General features: G+C 46.1%; 3 protein-coding genes across 7 annotated transcripts in view; 2 read left to right on the top strand and 1 right to left on the bottom strand.

The window, feature by feature from the left end:
* Positions 1 to 4,362, top strand: part of ZCCHC14 (zinc finger CCHC-type containing 14) — a 55,800-nt gene extending 51,438 nt beyond the window's left edge. Inside the window, exon 13 of the mRNA XM_074349290.1 lies at positions 315 to 4,362. Within this exon, the coding sequence (XP_074205391.1) occupies positions 315 to 370 (56 nt within the window). The 3' untranslated portion in view covers positions 371 to 4,362. The remainder of the gene's footprint in view (positions 1 to 314) is intronic.
* A 1,049-nt stretch (positions 4,363 to 5,411) lies between these two features.
* Positions 5,412 to 15,882, bottom strand: MAP1LC3B (microtubule associated protein 1 light chain 3 beta). The gene is made up of 4 exons (XM_074349291.1): positions 15,718 to 15,882; positions 9,975 to 10,030; positions 7,803 to 7,909; positions 5,412 to 7,190 (listed from the first exon to the last, which is right to left on the bottom strand). The coding sequence occupies exons 1-4, from the start codon at positions 15,755 to 15,757 to the stop codon at positions 7,016 to 7,018; spliced, it is 378 nt and encodes a 125-aa protein (XP_074205392.1). The 5' UTR covers positions 15,758 to 15,882; the 3' UTR covers positions 5,412 to 7,015.
* Positions 15,883 to 22,407: 6,525 nt separating this feature from the next.
* The window catches only part of FBXO31 (F-box protein 31), a 32,687-nt gene continuing 27,391 nt past the window's right edge, over positions 22,408 to 27,703 (top strand). For 2 of the 5 annotated variants that reach the window (XM_074349295.1, XM_074349296.1), the window contains exon 1: positions 22,413 to 22,817. In XM_074349295.1, coding sequence (XP_074205396.1) covers positions 22,469 to 22,817 — 349 coding nt within the window. In that variant the 5' untranslated portion in view covers positions 22,413 to 22,468. Of the gene's footprint in view, positions 22,818 to 27,703 lie in introns of all 5 variants that reach the window. The other 3 variants (XM_074349294.1, XM_074349293.1, XM_074349292.1) reach the window with 3 other exon arrangements.

Genomic DNA, 27,703 nt, shown 5'->3' on the forward strand with positions numbered 1-27,703 from the left:
CCCGGACCCCGTGGTGGTGGCCAGGCCTCCTTGCCCTTGTCCTGGGGAAGGGGGCTGCGTGCCGTCTGAGCTCCCAAAGAGTGAAGAAATGGAGTGGGAACTCTTCAGTCATTTCACTCCTTGTCTGATTTGATAAACTTAAAAAGTATTGTCCAGTTTGGGGTTGGGGGAGGGAAGTTGGGTGTGGTTAGAGCAGGTGGTCTAGATTTCCGGACCCAGTGTCTTGACCAGTGTCTCTGGAAATAACTTTGGACAGTTCATGGCAGTAATTCTAGTGATTCAAATTTGATCTCTTTTTTCTCCCCCCTCTCCAGGTACTTTTAGGTTGAAATATGCCCCTCCAGCAGAGAGTCTGGACTCCACAGACTGATATTTTTCTCTGGCAGCAGAACACTATTAAGCCATGGAGACCTAAGGAAAATTAAATACAAAACTGAGAAGTCTAGTTGCTATCGAGCTTAATATTTTTAATCCAAAGGTGCTTTACTTTTACTAGACTGGATAGAAAACCTAGCGTAGGAATGCATCAAACTCAGTTTTATTGCCAAATCCTAGATGGGAGCTTGATGTCAGGACTGGCCTAGTGGGTGTCTCCACTGTGGGTGAGAATTGGCCACCTCCACTGCTGGTCGCAATGCAGAGACCTCCCGTCCCCCGAAGAGCATTGCCAGGATTGGTCCTTCTAGGCTCACACGTAATTCCAGGGCAGCTACGTGAGGCTGGAATCGAGAGCTGCAGGCCGGAGTTTTCCAGGTGGAGCTCCAGCAGTCGGACTCTTGACGCCCCTGGTGAGGGAAAATGTCGCCTTTGTTCTGTTCTGTTCTGTTCCGTTTCGTTCCTAAAGTGGTTAGGCACTAATCCCTGGGCTTCTTAAGGACTGCACTTCCGAAGAATGTAAACTGATGCCAATCTCTGCAGCTCTGGGAGACAGACTCCCTGAGACCAGTCAGTGCAAGACACTCAGAATCCGTTTTTAAAGAGTTGGCACCAGCAGGCTACATGAGTTAGTACACAACAGAGATTTTAGTATTTCCTTCCCTCCTTAAAACACTTGTAGCAGTTTCAGGTTTTCAATTTTTTTTCTGCAGATAAATTTATTAAACTACGTTATTAGATAGAAATAGTTACTCGCAACAACTTAATTTCTAAGGGTCCAAGTCCCAGAGAATCCCTAGTTGTCAAGGCTTTGAGGACACCTTCCTCCCCAGCCCTGCAGAGCTTTGAGCCCTGTCGTCTTCCACACAGAGGAGCTCGGGCAGAGACATAGCAGCACAGCCTCGTGAGTGGCTCTGGTGGATGCCGCACGCCCTTAGCCCAGTGGCAAGTTCTTTTATCTCCCATGGACTCCCCGAGGACCCCAAGGCTTACTGCTAACGGATTCACACTCGAGACAGACATTTCAACAACAATTAATACAGTCCTATAATTTATGAGCAAAAGATTTGAAATTTTCTCCTGTCAACTTCTTTTGTATTAGACTGTGTATCAATAGGTAGTTCTGTTAAAAATTACCTGGAAAACTACAATAGAAAGTGGTAAGACTCTGAAAGAGACCACACCGACAGGACAGAGCCACAGGATCTGCAGAAGTCTAGTTGTATCAAGCCCACCACACAGCTCTCAGCTTCACCCCACTGCAGTGAGAGCTTTTGGTCTGAAATTTAGGGACTTAAAGCTTCAAGGCTAAAGGGAATTTTCTGCTCAAATAATACTGTTTTAAATGCTACAGCTTTCCATATTAAAATAGTGATTGGTAAGGCCTTGCCCAGGGATTTTTCCAGTTGAATATTAAACAAAGAAAATCACAATACTCGGACCATTCTTGGAATGGGACAATCAGCCTCGTGCAAAATTGGTGTTAACTCACAAGAATGCGGTGGAATTTGAGGCGTTGTGACGTGAGCTCAGTTTCCTGGCTTCATGGGAACTAAAGCAGAAAGTTACTACGTTTTTTTAATGAAAGGCTTTTAGTAGAGTTTTGTAGAGTTTTATTTTAGTAGTTTCATTTCTATGCAATGCAGAATTGACAGCCCTCTGTACTCTCTCCCTGGTACACAGTGTTACATATGGTTTTGAAGTAATGATGATGCTCACAGCAGCTTTTGGGGGGACTGTTACATTGATCTCTTAAATTATAAACACTACAAAATGTCAAGATAATGAGAACTGACACAACCTTGCCTTAAAGCGTACTAGACTGGAGCTTGTCGTGTTGTGTTTAAGGAAGACTTGGAGTGTTCATTGATGTTTACGATTTTAATATTTCTGAAGGCCATTACAGTGGCCTAGATATGTGCTGAAAGCCAAACTTTTAAAATTTTTGGTTTTTTTAAACAAAGAAATATTTTAAATAAATCCTATTTCAACACAGTGCAATTGTTGAAAACTGTCTCATAAAGAAAAAAAATCATATTTAGGTTTTTGGTTTTAGTGGTCAGTACTGGGGGATGAAAGTGTCTGCTGTTACCCTTCTAACTATTTTGATAATATAAATATGAAAGAGGGTAGAGTCAAATACAACAAAAAATTAAAACAAACTTCGGTTTTAAGTATGACACTCAAGTTGAGGCCAGTAAGTTCAGACACTGTGACTGTGTTCCAGTCATCAGAGGTCTTGGAGAAGCTCCCAGCTGTCTGGGCCAGTGCGTGTGCAGAGTGATGCCTCCAGCGAGGCCATTCAGAGTCTGAGACAGGACACACGGCATTCAGCTGCCAATCCGTGAGACCTCTTCCCGAGTGAATCCCATACTTGGGAACATTTGTTAGCAGTATTCTCTCTGATGAAATTCCTCTCCGAAAGCAACCAGGCAGTAAGCCTAAAGGTCATCTGGCATTTCCTTAGAGCACATCTTCATCAGCTAGAAACACAGGTCAGACGGACCCTTTCAGCTACTTACCCATCTTCTTGAAATCGTGGGCAGGTTCCAGGCGCTGTGGCAGCAGGTAGGTGTGGCACAGCCACTCCGCTCTGTGTAATTTGTCATATTTTAAAGTTTCTAGCCCCATTTTTCATCTCCAAGAATGGGGAGAGTGGAATGTACAGATTCAAGTAGAATACAATGTTGGGATAAAACACTAATCTCTTTGTTTTTTAAGCAAAACATCCAGTTTTCTACCTTATTTTCTAATTTTTATTTCATGGTAACATTGAAAATCGGAAGGTGTATAAATGTTAAACCTTTTAACTGCTAAAGAGCACTGAGGAAATGGGAGCTAGCACGTAGAGAGAGAGCTATTTTCTTGAAAGCAGATACGCGATTGGGTATTTTAAAAACCAGCATCACCTATAATCTCCAAAAAGCTACAGGAGTCAGCTTGTTAATACAGTAGTTAGTCGGTTCAGTATTTTAATTCACTATTTAGAATTCTAGGTCCTTTATCGCCAGGAGCCCACAAAGCCCGCTCACGCTGCACAACGTGTACAGGGGCGCACCGCGGGGCAGTAACTGCCTGACGGCTGCAGCTCGTTCCGTGGAGCCCGGGCTGGCGAGGCTCGCCTTAGTCCAGCCCCTCCAGTGTTGCCAGGGAGCACTCACCGAGCACGAGTCGGGTCGCCCCCTGCTCGCCCCCTGTCATTTTGTCACTCTCCCTGCTTCTGTGATGGCTTACTTGATGCCTTGCTAGTTTTACATACTGATAACCGATGGCGTTACACGTTGAAGAGTCTTAAAGGTTGTAAGGGAAACCGTGACCCTGCTCAGCTGGACCACCCATCCCGGCAGGGATGGGCCTGTGGGACCTGAGCAGGTTGGCCGTCCTTTCCAAAGTGCAGGTGACTCCCAAAGAATGAGGCAGGTGACACTTAAAGCCATAGGTTCTGAAGAGGCTTAATTACTGAAAAGTCCCGAGGTTCTGAATGAAAGTGAGTGTCTTAATTCAACACTCTACACTGTGCTGGTTGAGCCCAAAGGTCAACATCACTACACTGTTAATGGAGGGAGGGGCGCGCTGGCCAGTCCATCCCTGTGTTAGAACAAGCCCCGCACGCGGGGAAGTTCTTAGATGCACAAAGACAAAGGCTTTGGTCCTGAAACTGAAGACCTCGTGTACTCAAGAATCTTCACAGCTTCTATTGGACATATTTTCTTTTTAGGAATGAAGGAAAATTCTCCCATTTTTGAGCCATTCTTTTATGTCAATTCTATAAAACTGCATGTAACTTTATAAATATTTTTAAAAGATATAGTTTTGTAAATATTTAATATTCTGCTAATTTGATTTTGAATTGTAAATGTCAAGTATTCTGTTTTTGGGGTTTTTATGTTTTATTATACTTTGTTAAAAAGGAAAAAATTGTACATTTTTAGAATGTTTTTATGAGTAAATTTAATGTACTGAAAATAAAAAATTTTAAAAAATCTATTAGGTCTCTGTCTCATAGACTATGAAGCACACTTCTTTTTTTCTTTTTTTTTTTTTACTCCCATCTTTTCAAATTGGAATTCTTATCTCCAATCCAGGACTGCGGTGCTATCCTGAGCAGTGCCAGGCCCCAGAGGGAGAATTCTGGTGCTTTTCCTCCAGCAGGAGCCCCCAGTTTCTCTTGGTCAAACCGGAGGTTACTTGGAGGAAGACACTCCTGGCAGGTAAACGGCATCAGGAGACAGCTGGTCCCACCTGGCACCTGCTAGCAGCCCCTTGGATGGGGAGGGCCTTCCTGTCTGGTCACCTCCAGGGTCTGTGCTCTCCTGAGGGGACCGTACAGGCCAGGTCAGGGTGGGGGGGCGTGTGCACATCTGCTGAGTAACAACCTCAGGGAAGCAAAGCATTTCCTCCACTAGCTCCCTATATTTTTCTGCAAACTTTTTTTTTTTTTTGGTGGGAGGTGGGGGAGATAATTAGGTTTATTTTTTAGAGGTACTGGGCACTGAACCCAGGACCTCGTGCATACTAAGCATGTGCTCTCCCACTTACGCTATCCCCCACCCCCCTCCACAAACATTTAAGTGCCTATTTCAATCTGAGTTGGGTCCAGAGTTTTCAAGTGACTATGCGGGCCACTTGGCTGGTGTCTGTACTGTATCTTTACCTGCTGCAGCTCCTCACACGGCCACTGGGAGTGCCATGCACCACACAGTGCCTTCTGGACCGCGGCCCCCACACTCGGTGCCTTTTGTTTGCTGTACTTTGTTCACTGAGAGCAGGTTTTCAAGGGTTTATCTCCACAAAACTCCTAGGTCCCTCCCACATCTGTCCTCCTTCCCCATACTTTGTGGTGTGTCTAAGTTCTTGAGAGGTAAGCAAGGTGCCCATGACAAAGCAGAGAACTTCAGAGGTGGGTGTCCCTCCATCGGTTGTTCCCAGCACGGTGAAACCAGCCTCCCAACTTGTTAGAAAGGATATTACCCACATTTGGATTTGGATGATACAGACTGAAAGTCTTAAATATTGATCCATTCAATTGAACTTGATGACAGTTTTTAGTTGTGCCTTTATTCACCTTAGTTCATTAAAAATGTACTTGTTTTAAAGATCCTATAAATAGAGTGCCCACCCACTAATCTGGGGTACAAATCACCCCTCTTAGCATGGTATTTTTCTTTAAAAAGCAGAGTTTCTTTTAGGAATCTTATTGATCACGCAGTAGTTACAAGAATGTCAGATATAATGATGTATACAATCTAAACAAGACAGGCTGATGAAGAATTTACATAATGTAAAAATATACATATTAAGAGTTAGCCATGTGGACAGATGCATGCAATGGGAGGAGGAGCTGCTGGGGTCAAGGGCCCGTACGCAGTGATACTGCTGCTTCCTCCATTGTAGGGAATAACTTCCACTAACAGATACAGGCGATCCACACACACCTAAATACACAAGGGTAAATGGTGACCTGCTACAAGTAGTCTAAGTGGTCACAGGCCTTTCTGTGCTAAGTCCCACGTGGAGAGTGAATCCCATGCAGGTAGTAGGAAGTGTTGGTTATTTATTCTAGTTGGCCTTGGAAAATGGAACTTGACGTTAATATTCGTGAAGAGCATAGTCCTCCTTTTGCTGTTTTCAAGACGGACATGCATGTAGAGGGGGGAATTCTGATGGCTGCTGACCTAACAGTGACAACTGAAATACTCTTAATTAAATTAAAAATACGGTAACATTTTAGTCCCATACTTAACATAAAACATGGATCAACTACAGCTTTTAAGCCAGAAGGTAGAGGAAATGCGTCTGAATTCTAATGCTTTTAGTCTCAGCGTTCTGTAGTTTTCTACCTCTGTCCTAAAGAAGGAAGTGACGTAGCTGTTCACCAAAGCAGGCACCGGTTTGGGCTCATACAGATCATTATTCAAAGCACAAGAAATGTCATTCTTTTTCTCCAGGCCTTTTAAGAAACTTAACCAAAATTATATTCAGAGTTCCTGTTAAGCAGTGTTTTTCTGTGTTACTGTCTAGAGAACAAACCAAATGTGAACATTATAACGTTAAGCGCGGACGTGGAATACACTCATTAGCGATCAGGAACCATCAACAGCAGCTCAGTTTTCTCACCCCCCCCCCCACCCTGCTTTCTGCCAACTATTATGGCAAATGTAGGGTTTTTTGAGGGGTGGCGGGATTTGGCTATGCCTGACAACTTATGCTTAAAAATCCCCTTAGGGAGATTTCTCCAGCTGAGTAGAAATCCTACAAAAAGTTGGCAGGTTCTGTGAACGCAGAGAGAAGACAATGTCTCTCTGAATGCTCAAAATGCAAGTTCCTTTTGGGGAAAGAGCATTAAAATAACTTGACGGTCTATCTTACTGGCAACTTAGAGTGCAAAGTATTTTATCTTTAAACTTCTGAATTTGAAAACAAGACAGCCTAGCTTAAATAATAGTTTTCCAAAGCTGAGTGTGCTCACTTGGAGCTGTTTTTCTGCTTGAAATACAAAAACAACTCCCTAAAACTCCTAGGCAGGAGCACTGCTGTTCTGATGATCTGATTAGATGGCCTGACCTCAGCTGGTAACATCCCTTTTTCATTCCTTGGTAAGGGTTTAAAAAGATTTTAGAACAGACGCATTTTTCTAGTCTTACACAGACAATTTCACTCCGAAAGTCTCCTGAGAGGCATACACCATATACAGGAACCCATCTTCGTCCTTCTCGCTTTCGTACACTTCACAAATTGGTGTGGACACACTCACCATGCTGTGTCCGTTCACTAACAGGAAGAAGGCTTGGTTAGCGTTGAGCTGCAAGCGCCTCCTGTTGAAGGAAGCGTGAAGAAATACTGAGACACCAGTATGTGGGGAGGGCGTGTGAGACCACCACCCACTCCACCCACGGAAGCATGAAGACTCTGAACGCTGCTTCTGCCAAGGTGGGTGCGTGCCTTACTGACGGTGACTTTGGATAGTTCTCCTCATAAAGCACAGGGTATTTTCTATGATTAGATGCATGATCAGTATTGATAATAATCCTTGCTAGGTCACTCTTACTATACTCCCGAGGCCAGTTTTAAACTAGTATGCTGCCTGAATACCCACCAGTGTTTAATGTGTGAAAAATAGTTCAAAATATAATTTACAAACTAAGATCTAAGCTGGTGCAATTACCAGTGGACTAAGTTTACACTGTCTTTTACTGACTTTGTTACACAAAACTCATACAACTTTTCAGATTACGAGACAACATCTACGTAGACGTTATGATGAGAGAATCAGAACAGACATGAGATTCAGAAATACAAAAACTCAGAAATGAAACGTCTTCTAGTTTCATTAAGTTTGCACAGATTTTTATCAGAACTAAACATTTATCTGTAAGTCTGAAAGAATGAGAAGCTACCTGAAGAAATAAAAAGGTGATTTTAAGTACCTAATTATCTTGATGAGTTCACTCATATTGACATGATCAGGCACCAGAAACTTTGTTTTATCCAGGACAGGAAGCTGCTTCTCACCCTTGTATCGTTCTATTATTACCTAGAAAAGAAGCCAGAAAAGTGATTTTAAAATGGCCATTACAATGAAAAATAAATAAAATACTTCCCATGTTGTAGCTGGCACCTGCCAAAATGGGGTTTAAAACAGCATTCATCAGCCTCCTCCTCATTCTCCTGAAGCTCATTTATCAGCTTGGACTCCATCCCTTATGAAATACGCTGCCCAAGGGACAGTGGGGCTACCTCCAGGGAGGGGGGTGCAGCAGCTACTGGGTAGGGAGAGCAACCTTGCTATGAACCGTTATTTAGAAACATGAAAACATACTACCTAGTCAGAAAGAGGCTTGGGGTCTGTCATTTTGATAAAGTATCCTTGATAATTCTTTAATGAGTTTTAAAAGAATCCTGAACTATGCAGGGAACAAAATTAGTTCCACATCATGTACTGAAATAAACCCATTAGCTCCTTGTCACAGTTCCTTTCTATAATTGTAAAAAAATAATTTTTTTTTCTAGTGCTAAGCCACTATACTATACAGTCGCTGACTGCAGCTTGCTAACTGCTCCTGAGTCTCACCACTACCTGTTCACTAAGTACCATGGACACCCCTCTCCATGTACAGCAACCCTCTACCCTGTCACAGAAAGTTGAAGGGTAGGAATGGGAAATATTTAGGAGAGGGGAGAAGTTTGTATGTACTTAGTGCCGCTGTATGGTGCCAACATGAGGCTCTTTCTAGGTTAGCCAAGTCAAGCTGCCATCATCTTCCTTGCTGAAATCATTAGCTTTATCTATGAAGTACGTTCAGAACATGATTATTACGTACAAGGAGGTATGAATGGGACTTCTGTTAAAAAAAAGCAACACAAAAAAACCCCCAAAACCTGAAACCACAAACCAGTAAACAAACAAACAAAAACCCTTAAAACTACTGGCAGAAAGAGGACTCAGTGTATGCAGACATTCACACTTTACTAGGAGGCTGTGGGACAAACGCCGGCAGACGCTAGGCCGGCCGCTTGTTCCCAACAACGAGTGCCCGCTAGCAAGCAGACACAGCGGGTGCTCAAAGTGAAGAAAACCTTAAAAATAAGGAAATTCCCCAAAAGACTCATCCCCAGACCAGATGTTAACCCTGAGGGCAAGGACATACTAAAATTTCCAACCACTCCATGGAACACAGGGAACTACAAAATCCTACGTCGTGACACTGCTTTGCAGACCCACCCTCTTCTGTGCACCTCGCAAACCCCACCTCACAGATCTCCCATCTCTTCCCTCACTTTGGTATGAGATCATCAGTCAGAAAGCCAAACGTGAAACTTCTACAGAACTTAGCTGTAGTTTCCTCTAAGTGGTCTGCAGGCTAACAATCACGTCCTTAGAACTGTGCAAATTTTTCCAGCAACCGCTTGAGATGGTCTTCCCTCCCCATTTTACAGATGAGAATATGGTAGCTCTTCCCAGAATTTCGGTACCTAGCCCAAGGTCACTGAGTAACCCTGAACCTAGAGCCTGAACTCAGCCTCTGTCTGAGACCAAAAGTTCCCTTTGGCCATTTCTCTCCAGACCTAGTGCCTCAGCAGAAACCTATTTAAGGCCCACCACCAAAGGATCCAGGGCAGAGAGCAATAAGCATCTGAGGCCTCTACACATGACAAGAGCAATGTCCTTCCTCCCATCTCCTGCAAAGAAACCGAACATAACAAACATAAGGAGAGAATTCTCCGGGACATCAAAGTCAGGCAGTCTAAAATGTGTAGTCACGGTTAAATCTTTAAATCCTTTAGAAGTGTGTGGATACCATCCTCCATTGATAAAATACCAACAGATCTAGCCCCTCTATCCCCAGGTAAATGCATCTGATTTGTGAAGTGTATACCATTAAGGCAGCAAAGGAGGAAGCAGAATGATTAGATTAAAAAGTTGTCTAGTACATTAAGATGTCTCCATTCTAGGTCATGAGCCTAACACACTGGGGCTACATGTTTGCGGATTCCTGCAGAAACTCCTGCTACGTAGTCGCACACAGTAGCCCTGTACTGAAGTTGCGCTTAAACAGTGATCTCTTCTGCATACACGGACTGAAGCACGGACTACCTACCGGGATTTTGGTAGGGTGCTGCTCTCGGATAAGTCGGACATCTTCTACTCTTTGTTCTGCAAAGAAAAGAAGAAACACAGGCATTACTAGAGCCAAAATGCAGCCTCTTTCATGAATTTTCCCTGGTGACTTCCATATCTGAATTCACCTATCCCTAGCTGTGGCAGAGCTGAGCAGCAAAGACATCTTCCCTAGAACTGAAAGAAACCAAACACTAACACTTCATGTCTGGCAAAGGTTGGCATGTAAGAACAGAGACAACTTACATGGAAACCAACATGCAATTACACGGCTCTATCAGGTGGTATGCCATGAGACCAGGAATACAGAATAAATCAAGTAAATGAGGGCTTGGGACCCCAGGGTCCTAGATACAATTACCAGTCTTTCCTCCAAGGCCTCCTACCGCCCATCAATTTATGAATTTTCCAGCCTAAGTTGGTATAAATATCCGTAATAAACCCTTCAATGCAGTGTTACTACTTCCAGCTTTTTAATGATATAGTGCTTTTAAAAACTACCCAAAAGAAAAGAATATTGAAAAAAATACCTTATTTGAGTTTTACATAGTTTGTCAGTGCCCAAAAGAAATAAAAAGTTTAAAGCACAAAGTCTACTGCTGAATACTTTTCAGTAAGTCTCTGTATTCTATGCCTTAATATAATCACTTCATATTTTCAACAACTGTACTAGGCTTTTTGGGGAATACAGGAAAAAAAGCCAAGCCAAGTCCAGTTCTCAATAATGTAACAATGTAAGTGGAGTCAAGCTACGACCTACACAAAGAAATTAATCCTAACATCATTGCCAATTTTGTTTGGATTTTCAAGAAACCACTTCAGTATCATTCTTCATAAAAACCATTGAAGGTGGGGAGGGTATATAGCTCAGTGGTAGAATGTGTGCTCAGCACGCGTGAGGTCCTGGGTCCAATCCCCAGTACTTCCCTTAAAAACAAAAAAAAAAAAAACAAAAAAAACCCCCTAACTATCCCACCCCCTCCAACCTCCCCCAAACTGAAATAATTCCTATATTCAAATATGGACATACAACTTCTATTTTCCCACCCAACATTTCTGTATCAGCTTCTAAGATAAATCACTAAATATAAACATTTTTGCTACAAAGACTGCAGACTCATAGATTCCTGCCAGCTCATATTTCTATTCACTGAGGCTAAAGATAAATCTAGTGATTATTTGGTCCTGGCACAGAGCTCCCAAAACCCCTGGAATTTCCTGATATGTGTCTCTTGTTATCCATAACAAGCCCCTTCCAAACACACCTGAGTTTTATATGACTCTTGGAAAGCCTGTGAAGATGAGGACTGGTTGCCAGGGGAACCAACAAAGATTAGCAGGTTGGGACTTTAAGCCCCACCCCCTGACCACAAGGGAAGAGGGAGGTGGTTGAAGACTGAGCCAACCACCACTGGCCAATGATGCTAAGAAGGGAGGCCTCCAAAGCACCCAAAATGGTTTGGAGAGGTTCCAGGTGGCATGAGTGGCACATACCAAACTCCAAAGACAAAAGCTCCTGTACTCAGGACTCCTCTCCGTAAGTCTCTTCATTGGGGTCTTCACTCCTATCCTTTAAATATCCTTTGCAGTAATCTGGTAATCTAAAAGTTAATGGGTCTTCCTGAGTTCTGTGAGCCACTCTCAAATGTGAGGGGGTCTTAGAACCTGATTTACAGCCAGTCAGAGAACAACCTGCACTTGAATTAGGCTTGGGGAGGGGGCAGCCAGGTAGGATGGAGCCCTTAACCCCCTGGATCAGGTAGTGCTGGAAATGAGTTAAACTGTAGGATACTCAGCTGAACTGCTTGATGTGTGGAAAGCCCTCTTGTCTGGTGTGAGAAGTGGAAGCGCAGTGTTTAAGGAGGACTAAGGAGACACAGAGGGAGGAGTTTTCCTTTACATCCTCCTTCGAATCCCTCTCTGTTTCTGAGGGTTTCACTGATTCCTCTTCGTTGTCTCTCAACTCTAAGACCTGTTCCTATGTCTGTCTTAGCCCAGAAAAGATGCTCTACCATCAGACCTCTTTACAACAAAAACCTCTATTACGTCAGTAGATTTCAGAAGCCAGGGGAAATCACAATGTCATTGATTCACTGTAGCAAATAAGTAATAACTCTTTTAATATGACCTGGAATGTCTCACATTTAATAGCTTGTCCTAATAAATCTAGAAGTGGAACTATTCAGGCAGAAGGGGAAGAGATTTTTTAATAAGGAAACAAGTTTATTTGCTAAGTGGAGAAGGAAAAAACTGGTCTCAATGTGAGGCGTCAAACTGTAGTGCCAAGATGTATCTTGACTTATCCCCAAAATATGGTCCAAAAAGGAAGGCAAGAATGGCAACCGAAGGTGGGGGAAGGTGGGGGAGCTGAGGAAGTCGAGTGACTTCCTTAAGGTGAAAAGAGCAGTACCAAAGTCCCGCAGGGACGCTTCAGCGTCTTGGCCAATTGCAGTGAAAACCCAGTGGTGCGCCCAGAGTAAGTAAATATTGTACCTGTCGATGCTGCTCTTTTTCAGCAGAAGGCCATTTTCAGAGGCTAACAGTATATTTAACAAAAGCATTACCAACAACACAGAGCCAAGGCCCATTAAGAGCAATTCATTTACTCAATTATTTTCTTAATGCTGTGAAGATCTGTTTATCATTTGCCTTTCTCAACAGACTGCTCCCGGCAGTCAGGACCCAGCTCTAGCCATGCCCGTGCTCTCCCAGGCCTCAGGCTTGTACACCTAGATGCTAGTAACGAAAGGAAAGCTGTAAAATGGAAATACTATTCCAAGTCCATGTCAAGATATACTTCCCCAAATTCCTCTTCTTGTCCCCAAGAACTCATAATAAGCCTTACAAAAAGAAGAAAAACAGAATAGGAGTCTAAGCTGTTTTATTTGCAAAGTTGCTTTGCAATTCCCTAGGGCATCTAAAGTAAAACTTACATATATTTTCCAGGACTTAATTCACTGAAATGGAAGCATATTTTCCCCAATCTGTCTATAAATCATAAATGTAATATCCCATCCATCAAGGGGAGACACAGCTTAAGTTCACTTATTCTAGACCAACAAATGCACTCCCCCCAGAGACATGCAGACCCTTTTGTTATCAATGGTGAAACTTAAGATCTAGGTTTAACACTGAATCTCAGCAGAATAGTGCCTGGGAGATGGATCTGTCATTAAAGAAACAGGGGCAACCCTAGAAGAAAATGGAGTGAAATGATTACATTTAAGACTGAATCCAAAATTTGCTCAGATACAACTTTAAAAGTTCATAAAATTTTCTGCAAGGACACACTATGCCCCTTGACTCAGTGTTGGTGTACTTCATGTTTAGGAAATGTCGGCGACCTACTGGAGGATGGAAGAATTTCTATCACAAGGTTAAAAGTACAAGTCCAGACTCTGCCACTAGGTGGACCATGATCTTGACCTCTCAGGGTCCCACCCAGTTTCTTCAGCCACAAAAGACAGTGTTTTTGGGGTGAACCCCAAGATCTAGCTCAACCCTCTGGATCCTGGTAGATTAGAATATATCAGCAGAGCTATACTTTTTAATTAACCTTATCACTCACTTGGAAAGAGCACAGCACAAGTTAAGGAGGATTGGTTCTACAAAGGTCCTTCCAAAGAACTGATTTTTCCTCATTTACTGTGCTACAAATTTCTGAAAATTGCCAGCGCTGATTACCATAATCAACAGCAAGGAAAGGCAGCAGCCGTTACATGATATTTGATACTTTCCTGCAAAATGATCATCAAAGAGCTCTTTTTAAAAAGGTGGAAGGCAGTTCTCAACACAAAGAGAAAATTTTCAGGGGGAGGATATAGCTCAAATGGTACAGCGCATGCTTAGCATGCATGAGGTCCTAGGCTCAATCCTCAGTACCTCCTCTAAAAAATAAATAAATAAACCTACTTACCTCCCCCAAAATAAAAAAACAAAGAAAAGAGAAACTTCCCTTTAATTTTATCTATATAAGATGGATGTTGGCTGAACCCACTGTGGTAATCATTTCACAATATATGTAATTCAAACCATTATGCTATATATGCCTAGTGATGAATGTCATTTCTCAATAAAGCTCGAGGAAAGCCCACAAGTGCAGTATATGGATGCACTAACGGAGAAAAGAGCCAGCATTCCTTGCCTTTACCCTCAGGGCCACAGGCTCCAGGGTAAATAAATTCCTTCTAATTCACAAGGTGTTATTCTTACTTTTCCTACTCTTATTACCCACCCTTCTTCAGAGACTTTTCTAGAATAACCTAAAAATACTCAAAGCAAAAAGAAACTATAGTTTCAGCCATGAGAAAATGGGCATCTTTCCCATACAAATATCCCCAGTTAACTTTCAATGCCAGTCAATAAGGACAGTAGCCTGATACAACAGCAAATCTACTTCAAATGCTGCTCTCAAGGCTGCACATAAACTAAGCAATGTTCGTGAATATTGACTAGTTCAGGAGAGTCACTAAAGAGAAAATCTCTTAAAAAAAAAAAAAAAAAAAGGCAAGCCCTAAGTCTTGCTAACCAACCAACTGCCTCGAGGGGCTGAAAGGATATATGCTCGGAAGGCCAACGTGAATTTCGGTAACTGGAGCTTCGCAGGCACAAGAGATTAAATAATCATCAACAATGAGATCTACCAAATCATATCCAAGCTCAAATGTGTGCCCAGCCTCCTGGACTCCACGGAACTAGACAAAACTAGAGCAGTAGTATCACAGCTTAAGATCCTAAAGAAGATTAGGCCAGGAAATTCTCTGTGGCTGGAAGGAGCCCTAGTCCCGCCCTGCTCCACCTGGACTCTACAGCTGCTATAAACAAGCACCATACGAGGATCTCCGAGGAGACCACGCTGTTATTGCGGTTAAATGTCTTGCTTAAGAGGGGCACCAACCACTTCCTTCTCATGGTCTTTTGCGGAGAAGTAAGTATTGTGATGTTACTTGCAGTTCCAACCAAATGCCAATAAGCTAAGCGGGAATTCTAGCCCGAACTGGGAGAGATCTGATTTACCGCTGGTGTCAAAGACTGCTGTCGCAAGCCAGTTAGAAAAGCCACCCACCCTATCTCTTGTGTCACAAATAGGATCAAGACGTCCCCGCCGTGCGGGGCTGCTCGGGAAGGTGCGGGCATGAGGACGGCACGGCTTCTGAGTCTCTCCTCCGCGAAGATCCCGACGCATTAAGGGACCACATGTGATCGAGACGACCTACCTGAAGATGACTCCCTTGCACCTCAGTGCCACCACTTCAAAGGGCCTGTCCCAGCCCGGCGTCCAGGCCAGGCTCCCGCCCAAGGACGACTTCCCTGCGCGGCTTGCGCGTGTCGGAGGAACCGTAACACCCCAGGGCTGGAGGGCTGATGGGGCTCGGTGCCCACAGCCCGCCAGGGGCCAAAAGGTGATTCAGCAGCTCCACGCGAGCGCGCCCTCGAACCCCCGCGCCCCCGGCCCTCGGGCCCGCGGCCCTCCGCCCCTGAGACCTCCAGGCCCGCAGCCCTCGGCCCTTCGGCCACCCCGGGCGCGGCCCTCCGTCAGCCCCGCCTCAGCCCGTCTCGACCCCTCAGCCTGGCAGCCCCCCTCGCCCGCCTCAGTCCCTCAGCGCCCCGGGGCCCGGCCGTCCTCCGCCCGTCAGGCCCCTGCCTCGGCCCCTTGGCCCGCCGCCCGCTCCCCAGCCGCCGAGGCCCCGGCCCTCCGTCAGCGGCCGGCCCGCGGCACCCACCGAAGGTTCGGCGCTGTTTGAAGGTTTTCTCTGACGGCATGGCGCGGCAGGCTGGGCAGGAGCGGCGAGGTGTAGGGTCCCGACGGCTCCAGGCGGCGGCGGCGACAGTTCCGACTGTGGCGACAGCGACTCCTCTTGTGTCTCCTCCACCCGCAGCTGCGTCAGGTGACCCGCGCGGCGTCCCGGAAGGCGGGGCTGGGGGAGGGCCGACGCCGCCGCCATGGCGGGCGTGGCGGAAGCCGGCCGCATGCAGCGCCCGGGGCGGGGCCGGGGCGCGCGCGCGGCGGGGAGCGCGTCGTGCGCACGCGCACGGGCCGGGCCGAGTGGGCGGGGCAGAGGGCGACGGGCGCGGGGAGCGCGAGTCCGGGACCAAGCCGGCCCCGCGGATACGCGCCCCGCTGGCAAGCTGGGTTCTGCCCCGCGGCGGGGCTGCCGCGACGTGGCCTCGGTCCTGTTTCCCGCGCCGATCAGGTGGGCTGAAGATGTCTCCACCTGAAAATAAAGGAGTGACTGTGTCCTGAGAGCACCCATCTGGGAGCTGCCAGTTCTTGCTCCGCCGTCCGTGTTCTGTGTCTGTTTTCCTTGGCTTTCCACCACAAGCACATCGCAGTTTTTTGGTGTTTTTTGTTTTGTTTTGTTTTGTTTTTATTTTTATGACTGGTTTATTTTACTTGGTAGTTTTTTTCTTTTCTTTTCTTTTTTTAAGGAAACTATCCAACGATAATTTCCCTGACACTTTGTCCCAACGAGGAAAAGAACCGCAACTGCATTATTTCATTTATGGTCAGTTATGGTCAGTTACGGTCAGCAGAGTCTGGCCTTGGAGAAGGTCGGCGCTTCGCCTCGGCATCAGCCTCCAGGTGGCTTCGGGGCGCCCCGAAGCGCTGTGGCTTCTGTTGTCGCATCTGCGGTGGCCTCACCTGGGGCCCGCCCCACACCTAGCAGAGTCCACTGCTTGGCTCCTGGAAGGGGCATTTCCAGCCCTCAAACACAAAGCCTTACCCGGCTCCAGACCCCTCCGTCTTTCAGACCCTGCCTAGCTGAGCTACCTCGAGCACCTATGCGTTCTCAGTCTCGGGCTCATTTGTGAAGAGCAACATTGCTGCACAACTCCACGTGTTCTCTCAGGAGCAGCTCAGTCCTTGCCCACCTCAGCATCTGACACACATATTTCTATGTGAGCAGCACTTGATTCTTTCGCTGTTTTTGCCCTTTAATATCTAATGCTTCGAAATACTTACCCCCTTTTGTCTGTAAAAGCCTTTCTTATATGCCTGTTTGATAAAGTAATTGGATTGTGTTAACATACATTTTTTTTATACAAACATGTAAAACATACTAAAATATATTTCTCAAAGTGGTTTCAATGCAGCTGAGATTTCTTTCCTTTTGTAAGGGGGAGGGGGAGTTCTTTCTTTTTAGAGAGGCCAAGTGCCCTGTAAATCCTTGTACAATTACTCCCGCCCCCACCAGAACAATGATGTCCGTTGTAGCTCTTTATTCTAACATTGTTTACAAAAGAATAGTGCTTTTGTGCACGGGTCTTTTTCCCAGGTCCCCCCACAACCCGCCCTGTCTTTCTGTCACACTTCTTCACCTGGAAAAATCTCTGCTTGTACCCAGTTAATAAAGAGAACTTTAAACATTTTATCTGGTTTCCAAGTTTCCAAAGGAAGGTTTTAAGCTCCAACTGTACTATCTTGCTTGTTTTGTATTTATTCTGTGAAGCTGGGGGGGGTGGGGTGGGGAATAAATTCCAGTAAGTGCTTATTACGTGCCTACCTTCTGCCAAACACAAAATGATCAGTTTTGAAGTCTTAAGAGACTGTGGACTGTGTGTTGCTTTTTTTTCCCCTGGGTTTTTATGATATTAAGTATTGACTGGTGAGTGCTTTTTTGGCTTAATTGCTACTTTGTAAGAAATAGACTTTTCGTTCTCTTGTTGGACAACCGTTCCAAATGCAAGAAGAGTGAAAAAAATCAATGTCAGGCATATGGAGGTAGGGGGAAGGGAGGGAGAGTTTCATATCTTCTGGTCCCTTAGGCATCCAAAAAGCTTTACCAAATTATCTCAGGGCTTGGGTTCACTGCCCTAGGGATTCCCTCAAGGGCTGTGCTGGTGATGGGACAGGATTACACTTTGCGGGTTTTCCCATACTGAAGCCCACATTTACAGTGACTGTTACACCCTTACCTTGAATTCCTACTTGAATATAAAGCCACACACCCCTCTGGGTTTCTCAGAGAATCATCCAAAGCAGTTGGCGTGTCAAGATGTCTCATGAGCATGTAAGAAGAGCATATTGAAATAAACAATACGTAAATTATATTTGTTTACCAATTTATATTCATATGCAAATAATCAGTCGAGAAGTCCTGTAACTTCATGTCACTTTTGAAAACAAGTATGCTTGAGTGCATGTAAAAAATTTCACGTGCCCTCAGATTACAGTTTAATAGAAGTTGGATGTAGTGAACAATATTCAGAGTGGTAAATCCATTACTCGTGAATTATTTTAAGCTCATTATTAGTAAGCATAGTATGGTTTATTTTTAAATGAATAACATAATTATCACTGTTCTTTGAAATAAGCCATATAAAGTAGAAAAGAACACATCTGTCATGTACATTTATTCAGTTTTCTCCAGGAATCTCATGGTGCTTTTATGTATGTATGTATTTATTTATTAAATGGAGGTACTGGGGAATTGAACCCAGGACTTTGAGCATGCTAAGCATGCACTCTACCATTGAGCTGTACCCTTCCCCTTCATGGTGCTTTTAAACTATCAAATAATCATTCTAGAAAACCAGCGTCCGTTTTAAATAACTCTTGCCATATTCCTTTTTTTTCTAACTTGACATGAACATAATCGTGGGGGATCTGAGGTAACGCCTAAAATTGAGTATGACGTCCCAGCATTAGTGAAGCCACGATGTCCAGCTATTTCTAAGAATCTGTTAGATGAGGCATGAAACATTAACTAGCAGTGCAGAATGCATTCGGGTTATTTTGCCACACTCAGTATGGAAGGCACCTCACACTGAGAATGAGTTCAGCTCCTCAGACTGGCCGGCCCGGCCCGCCCCTCCTCTTTCTGATTGGGGGAGAGATCCCACTCTCCTTGTGGTCTGGGCCTCTGTTGGCCGGTGCTCCAATCAGTCGAGTGTCATCTCTGCTCTTTAGCACAAGTAAACAAACAAGTATTGCTCAAGAGCTGTGTCCCGGCTATTCTCAGAAAGGACTCAGCCAGGAGCATTGTGAGTCTGACGTTCCTTAGCTTGCAGTTTTTAGGAGTGTCTGCACCGGCTCCAGGAGGGGTTGTCCGGAGCGAGAGAGGCCCTGTGCCTGAGTGCCACCTCTCCCAGTGACGCTCCGGCTGTGGTGTACAACTCAGAAATCACACTCGCACGTGCGGGAAGGCCATCTTAAATCCCCCCGAACAGCCCAGTGTTACCTCTTCAGTGAATATGTAGCCACTGATGGAACTGCCTGGGGTTCCACTGGTCTGATGGCTTGTTTGCTTGCTTGTTTCATTCTAAACAAATTCCGAAGGATAGCTGTTCTTCCAGCTTTTGCCCATGTATGAGACTAAAGGAGGCAACCTTTGAGCCTCTTAATTCACACCCTGAATCTCTTGTTCAGCCTTTGAATATTTTCCCTTCCTTCCGTTCACCTTGACCGTTTCCTTCTGAGCAGCGGGCAAGATGCCATTTTCCACATCTGGATTCTGAGAACAAGCACAGGTCAGGTTAACATGGTTTTCTTAAGTCCAAGAAATACTGCTTTCTATGGCTTCTGTGGCAACCTATTGAAAAATGCCTTGGCCTGTACTTTATTTCCTTAGACGTTATCAGTTCTCACTAACAAAGAGTTCATTCTTGCAGGCCTGTCGTGGTGTTGGAACACATGATCTTTTCTACCCAGTCTTTCCTCACTTTGGTATGAACGTATCCCTCCTAGTATTCTTTGTAAAGGGTACAGCTCTGTATCACGGTTTGAAAAAGTGTCAAGGGCACAAAGCTTGCAGGGTTCAATGTGTGACCGTTCTCTCCTACAGCCTCCGTCTTCCTCTCCGGTTCCTCTCCACCAGCGTGGATTTCCCAAGCTCTCACGGCCATTCTTTTCTTTCTGTTCTGATGGGCACACGAATTCAATTCTTTAACATCTTTGTGGGTTATTGTACACAGCCTTCAGCTGTCCCTGCTGTCAAGAATATACAGATACAGATATATGTCTTTTCACTGAATTATGCATCATTCAAATTATGAACACAGTTTAACCATTCCAAAGATGGACATTTAACCAAGTTATTTTGTACGTTTTAACGTACTCTAAGCAACTTGAGGAGAAAGGCTATTTTATTAATAGGACCTAGTAGGGAGTAGATAGGTTTAAAAAATTGATTTAAATATAATAGCGGCAAGTCTCATGCTTTACTATCTATGGACCCACACAGAACATACCACATGGGTTAGTCAGTCATTCTGTAAATATTTATTACATTAGTGGATGCATGTTTGTTTGCTGAGGCTTTTTGGCTGGGATCGTGATGGTGATAATCCACCAGCCTTCTCTAAATCCGTGTGGTTCATGTTCCTCTCTTTTTAGCCTTCTAGCCAGTTTGTACTTTTTTCATTCGAGAAACATTTAGTCAGTACCCAGTTGCTGATTCCATGGTGTGTGTTAGCATATCTGTTACGTGCCGTGGATACATCTAGTACAGGGGCCACCAAAGGAAGCCAGTGTTTGTAATAAAACAATATGATGGTGCTGCACAGACTGGGGAGAGGGTCTTCCCGGCACAGGACATCTTGAACAGGGGATAGAGACGTAGCGAGGCATGGCTAAGGTGGCTCCCATTGAGGGATATGTGGGCATAGGAAATGAGGCCAGCCTAGGAGGTCAAGACAGGGTTGTGACACTTTGTGTGACATGGTAAGGAGTCAATGGGGCCATTAAATAGTTTAAGAAGGTGAGTAAAGCAATGAATATGCTTTTGTTTGTGTGTTGCTATTTGAAGGAAGAGAGTTCTGATGAACAGGGTGGAGGGTGGGTTGAAAAAACACCCGGACGGTTGTTTTTCAATTGCCTGGAGCTGAGATGATCATGATTATGAAGTACAGCATTGCTATTTCTGTCAGAAGATGCACGTCCTCGTTTAAGGGATTGTGTGGACCAGAGGAGGCAGCCCTCTTCTCTGCTTGGAGGCCTTCTTATGGAGGTGGAGGTGAATAGCCACGACCTTTTAGAGACCGAGCCCAGGGACCTGGCAGGGTCACTATCTTCTATCTGAGTAGTAAGACCTCACATCTGACCAGAAACACTGGGGTGAATTCCTAGATTCAGGCTGGACTCTGGGCAGTTGCTTCAGCACCTCAGGGCATTGAAATCAGTCTTGAGCAGAAAGGAGTTGGGCCTACACAATGGAAGACCCTATAATCCCATAAGCCTGTGATCACACCCCTGGCCCTCCCCCTCTGGAACCCAGTTTCTCATTCTTAGAGCTACTTCGGGTGAAGAGATGGTGCAGAGATGGCTTCTTGTGCTCTACACCCCCACCCCAGTCTGCCTCAACCCACGCCCTGAGCACAGTAAACAAGGTTACTAGGGACACACCTAGTGTGATTTCCCCTTCTCAGTGCAAGCAAGGTAGAAAAGACTTAAAGTCAGCTTTTAGATAAAAGAAAGGGCTGACCCCAGGCACAATTCAGGGTTCTACCTGACTTAAGCAGTTCCAGGTGATGTAAATTTTGCATCACTCCTCTGGCCCCCTAATCACCCATTCTGTGACCCTTCTGGGCCATCAGGGGTGGGGGGTACCCTTGGGCCCATCCTGGGGAATTCTCTGGGAGGGGTCCTTGAGATGTCCTCTGGGGGAGTTCTCAGAGGGTCCTGAGGGGACTCCTTTGGGCCTCCTGGGGAGGGCTCTGTGGGGTGGGTCCTTAACATTTATACGGGGTTCTCCGGGGTCCTCAGAGCCTTCATTTGGGGTTCTTTGGGGAAGGGTCCTCGGGGTGTCCTGAACCTTCCTAGGGGTTCTCCAGGGGCTCCTCAGGGCTTTCCTGGGGGGGGTCCTTCGGGGTGTCCAAGTCAGAGTTCTAGGGGGACTCCATTAGGCCTTCCCGAACGGTCCTGGGGGGTGACCTGCAGGCTTTCCTGGAGGGTTCTTCGGGGGTCCTCAGGGCCTACCTAGGGGGGTTCGTCAGAGAGGTTTTCAGGGCGTCCTGGGGCGTTCACCAGGGGGGTGGTCCTCTGCAGGGTCTTCAAGGCCGACCTAGGGTCAAGCGCGTCAACTGCCCACGTGCTAGTTCTGTGCCAGGAAAGGGAGGCCGTCGCTACTTTTGTCGGTGACATTCTTTTCCCGTGCTCGGTCCGGGCACGGGACAGAGGGAGCTTAGCCGATCTCAGGTGAGCGGAGGCCGGGGTCGCCCAGGGGTCGCAGGGCCGAAAAGAGAGGGTACGGAAGAACCCTAGGCGGGCGGCATCCAAGGCTTCCACGGCTCAGGTCTTCTCCTGGCGGGCGGGGCGGAGCCCGAGATGACGACAGGGAAGCGTGGCTGTCCTTTGGGGCGTGTCTCGGCTCTCTGGAGGGGCGGGGTTCTTCCGGGGCGGGGCTCGGCTCTCCCCCGGCGGGGCGGGGCTCGGCCCCGGCGGGGCGGGGCGTGCCGGGCGGCCGGCTCCGGGCTCGGCTCTCCGGCGGCGCGTGCGCACGGGCGGCGGCGGCGCGACGGCCGTCAGTCGCCGGCATGGCGGTGTGCGCTCGTCTCTGCGGCGTGGGCCCGTCGCGGGGATGCCGGCGCCGCCAGCAGCGCCGGGGCCCGGCCGAGACGGCAGCGGCAGACAGCGAGCCAGACACGGACCCCGAGGAGGAGCGCATCGAGGCGGGCGCGGCTGCGCTGTCCGGGGCGGGGGGCGGCCGGAGTGCTGGCCCCTCGTCGCCCCCGCGCTGCTCCCTGCTGGAGCTGCCGCCCGAGCTGCTGGTGGAGATCTTCGGCTCTCTGCCCGGTACCGATCTGCCCAGCCTGGCCCAGGTCTGCACCAAGTTCCGGCGCATCCTGCACACAGACACCATCTGGAGGCGGCGCTGCCGGGAGGGTGAGTGCTCCGGGCGGGGCCTGGGCCTGGAGGGGGCCTGGCCGGGAGCGGCTCTGGCAGGGGTCCTGCCGCAGATCGGGGACCCAGGGGGAGGGTCCTGGCCGGGGGTGGCGGTGACCCCGGAGCCCTGCCACAGATTCTGGCGCAGGGTCCCCGCGCGGTTGGGCTCCCGGATGGGCAGCGGACCGGGCTCTGCCCGCGTGAGGTGCTCAGAGAGGGTGAGGGGTCCCCTGGCTGCGGGACCTGCATGCCGAGGGCAGTGACGCGAACTGGGGCTGGGTTTAGGCCAGGGAGCAAGCTGACGTCTGTGGTCCCCAGACCGTGGGGGCGGAGCTGACTCGCGCTTGAGGGTGAACTTGAATACTTAGGGGAGCCGAGGGAGCCCTAGTGTTCGGAGGGTCTCCTGAGGGCGAGGACCTGCTCTGTGAGGCGGTGGGGATGCCTCGCTTAGGGATTTTGGTGGCCGAAGTGAGGATAGTGAGTAGTTTTGTAACAAATTCCAGGACGAAAGGTTTACTTAATCCAAAGTTCAAGGCTCTCTGCATTTAAACGTTGACGATCTCTGACGTTCAATAAGCTCCCATATTGGTAAAAAGGATAGGCAAGGAAAAAAATCAAACAACGAAGGACAACAAAGGGAAGAAAGGGAAAATCGGAGATACCTGCAATCAAAGATAAGCCACTCATAAAATTTTGGAAAACATTTTTCTCTCGGTATTCACATGCAGAGCCACGTCAAGTTTTTACTTAACGGGATCATACCGTTTATGGTCTCTTAGAGACGGTTTAGTATAAAAAAGCTTCGTAGTGTTCCACTGCCTATGCATGCACTAGTCCCTTACTGATAGACTTCTAAGTTTGCAGTTTTTCCTTGTTATAAACAGTGCTGTCAGGCCTGCCTTTGTGCATTTCATAGGAGCTTATGGGACTTACACGTACCTTTTACAACTTCTGAGATTATCTTCTCAGGGTGCGCTTCCCAAAGTGGCATTGTGGGCAGTAAGGTGTGCACATTAGTAACACTTTAGATACTCATTGCCCAGTTGTTGGTATTGGCACCCCCAGGAAGCCTGCATAAGAAGGCCTCTTTCCCCAAATCCTCCCCAGAGGAGGATCAGCCACTCAGCTTCTCTCTGCCACAAAGCTCTGTGGTCCAGGCTCCGGATTTGTCATCAGTGTTTATCTGCTGTGAGATCATGGACTCTGCTGCTTCACCTTCCCAAGTGTCACTGGGAAGTGCTGCTCCCATAGGGTGACTTTGAGGGTTAAATGAGACAAAGCAGGTGAAGCCCTCACCACCTAAATGGTAGCTCTTTGGTTATGATGCTTCTCGGACGTTTTTATTTCTCCTCGTTTGAGTTCCCTATTTGTAATTTGTGATTTTTTGGTCTCTTTCTCTCTTAGGGAGTTTATTTTTGTCTTACACATTTGTAAAAGCTCATTGAATGCTAGTAATATTAACCTTTTGTCATGTATGTGGCAAGTGAATTTCACTTGACATTTTAAAACAGAGGCAAAGAGAGTTCTACCTTTTCATTTGCTTTGTTTTGCATTTTGTACACTTGTGAGGCCCAGATTGATCACAGACATCCCTTAGTGCTTTGAGGCGTTTCTGCGTCAGTCTGCCGAAGCTGTGTGGTAGTCTCCAGGGTCGTCTCTGGGGACACTGTAATGTATGTATCAACATTCTAGGAACAGAGGGTAACAGAAGACTTTTATGTAGTCAGAAAGCTCAGAGATTTGCCACAGAGTAAAATCAACTGGAGTTACAGCTCAGGGCAGATTCTTACAATTGCTAATGGAAATATAAAAAGTCCTCCTGAAGATGCAGCAGGGTGCTGGGGGGCAGACATAAGGGGACTCTTCAGTGCTACCTTTCCCTCTGCCGCAGTTCTCAGTTCCGCTTTCCTGGGACAGCAGACATGGCGACAGTAGAATCAAGGCCTCTGTTTACCAAGGTGGCCTGACAGCTAGGAGAGTTTTCATTGGAAGAATTTAAAAAATGAAAGACAAAAATGGTAAAACAGGCATATTCCTTGTCACCTCCAATAAATAACATTTGAGTCTTCTGTCATGTTTGCTTTTGATTTCTCAACTTTTTTTTTTTTTAAGAAAATATCTCAGCTGACATTCAAGGCCCTACTGATGACCCCTGTGCTTCTCACTCCCAGGAAGCAGCCACTGTTGTGGGTGGAGTTTGCTTGTGTATTTGTGCACCTGTAACATCCTCAAGGTATAACAGTGCCGTGTGGTTTGATTTTAGAAATATATCATACTGTAAGCACTGTGTATCCACTTTTCCCCCCGTCAACTTGTGTTTTTAAACTCTGTCCATGTAAATACATTCAAGTCTAGTTCAGTCTTAAATGCTATGTGATGGTTCATAATTTGAAGAGGCCTTGTGTATTCGTTTATTTATTTTTTTCTTGTTATATACAGCGTGACAGCAAACAATTCCATATGTTTCCTTGTACGCAGTTAAATTTGAAATTTTCTCTAAGGAATATATCCAGAAGCAGTGTTGCTGGGTTCGTGGGCTGTGAGATTTGCAGTTTTACTATATACTGGCTAGTTATTTTTTGAAGTGGTTTTTCGTTCTAAATATAACAGTTATAGTTTTCTTTTGCACACCTGTCATGAGGGTGCACATAGACAAGTCACTAAAGGCGACAGGAATGCTTGGTGTGTGTCTCAAAGTAGCTGCCTTTGTGGTCTGGGTTCTTTATCTCATTTAATCCAACATCCACTAAATTCTGCCTAGTTTGAACAATCCATTCCTCAAAATCTGTGCCAATCTGGGTGAGAAACAGCATCTCATTTTAATTTGCAAGTGCCTGTTAACTAGAGAAGATGTACATTTAAAAAATATAATTGGCAATTTGGACTTCTATTTGCATACCTTAATCTTTGCCCTTTTTCCTCCATTGTTATTTTTTCATACTGACTGTGGGTTTTATTTATTTGATCTGGATTGATTTCTGTTTAATACATGCAAAACATTTTCTCATAGTCAATAGTCACTTGCCTTTTAATTTCATTTATAGTGATTTCTGCAAAAGTTACAGTGTTAAAGTGATGAGCTTTTAACTTTGGGTTTAAGTAATCATTATTGTCCCGAGGTTATGAAGATCGTCAACAACTAGGTCTTCAGTTTTGCTGGTTCCTTCTGGTAGCTTTAATTTCCAGCTCATCTGGGTTAAACACTGGATGGTTAGCAGTCCGTGTGGCCTTCATAGGCATCTCACAGGGTTAGTCTAATTGTGACTGGATTATGTAAAAGGACAGTCCTGTGTGAGGCAGGTCTGATCTCATTTCTCGAGCCCCGCAACTTCACCCATCCTGAACTAGACATTCGGTTATGGTGGGTGTAAAGGCCAAAATCAAGTCCACAGAGGCAAACACCAAAGTGCTCCCAGCCTTGGTGAGCAGGAGGTGGGTGTTCCCAGCCCATCAGGTCTCCTGGCCCTGGCCCTCCAGGTCCGGCCCTGACAGGTTGTTGCCTCCATGTGTTAGTGACCTGGGAGGGTGAGGGAGACTAGTAGTGAATCTGCACGTTTGCTACTCAGTGTCGGTGTGTTTGCTTTCTGTATTTTGATAATTGGCGTTTCCAGAGGCGAGAACAAGTCACAGGAAGGGTGTGGTGACGAGGATGCTTTATCGCTTCAGGGCCTTTGGGGCTGTGACCGGACCTCCAGGGTGCGACCTCCAGGGTGCGGGCAGGATGGGATGTCAGGGGCTGACTGTGGCAGGCAGCAGACACTAGAAACTTAACATGAGGTGGCTGTTTATAATGCTTGATGGGAATCTCACAACTTCCAGTTTCCTAGCAATAAATAAGCAATAATGAATCAGTTATTTTGATAGAACTTGGTCTTTCTAGCGCCCTACGTATTGGAGCTGTAGGAGTGAATATTTTCTGGTGATACTTCTCTGGGCCGGTGAAAGAAAGTTGTGAATGAGAAGCCAAACCCCTGCTCCTGTTTTGGGGGCAAGCAGACACCAGGCAGCTGCTGTTTGTCCTCTTGCAGGAAACCTGCCTGAGCAAGCCCAGCCCCAGGGCTGCTCTCCTGCACCGCTCCTCTGGCTACAGGCCTCCTGCAGCTACTTGCGCCTGGAGCTATAAATAGACCAGCCTTTCTCAGAGCGGGAGGGTGGACGCGAAGTCGGCTCTTTGCCTTTGACCCTGACCAGGCTCGCCTTGGTTAATACTTCACCACTGAGTTTGTGAATTTTGAAGTGCCAGCCATTTGTGACACTGCTCATTCAGGCAGCACTTCATGAAGTCTACCTGAGACTAGAAAGTTTGGAAAATTCAGACCGTGGCAAATCAAAACACTGAAGTATTAACAAAAGATAAATTTAAAAACAAGGGAAATGCTCACATGTATATCTTCCTCTCCATGCTAAACTCTTAAGTATTGAGGCACAAGCATTTCATATGATTCAGCTCAGTACCTGCCAGTGTCAAGGTTTGAATTTATAATATGTAATTTGCCTGTTTTTTCCTGTGATGGTGTTTTAATGACATCTGGAATGATATTTGTGGAATATTTTGATCAGTTTTAAGTCTAAAGTGGGTTTAGATTCCATCATAATTAGAAACATTCGTTTCCCATAATGTATGGGCTTTGTGACAGAGTTGCGAAATTACAAACCGATATTTAATTTCTTGTTTGCACACAGAAGAAAATGCTATTTCTGTTCTGGTTGATACGCTGATGTGAAATGTGAGAACTGGAGCTTCTGTTAAGTTCTATACGACTGAAATTGGAAGGGTCTGTCTAGGGGAGAGGTTAAGTGGCCGAGGTGTTGGTTGTAAAGTTGGCTTTAGGAATATTTTGTTTGTTCAGCATTTGCTTGTTGGGCCTACTTGTTTTGGGGGTGGG

Source organism: Camelus bactrianus, chromosome 21, assembly GCF_048773025.1.
Source record: "Camelus bactrianus isolate YW-2024 breed Bactrian camel chromosome 21, ASM4877302v1, whole genome shotgun sequence".
Classification (NCBI taxonomy): Eukaryota; Metazoa; Chordata; class Mammalia; order Artiodactyla; family Camelidae; genus Camelus; species Camelus bactrianus.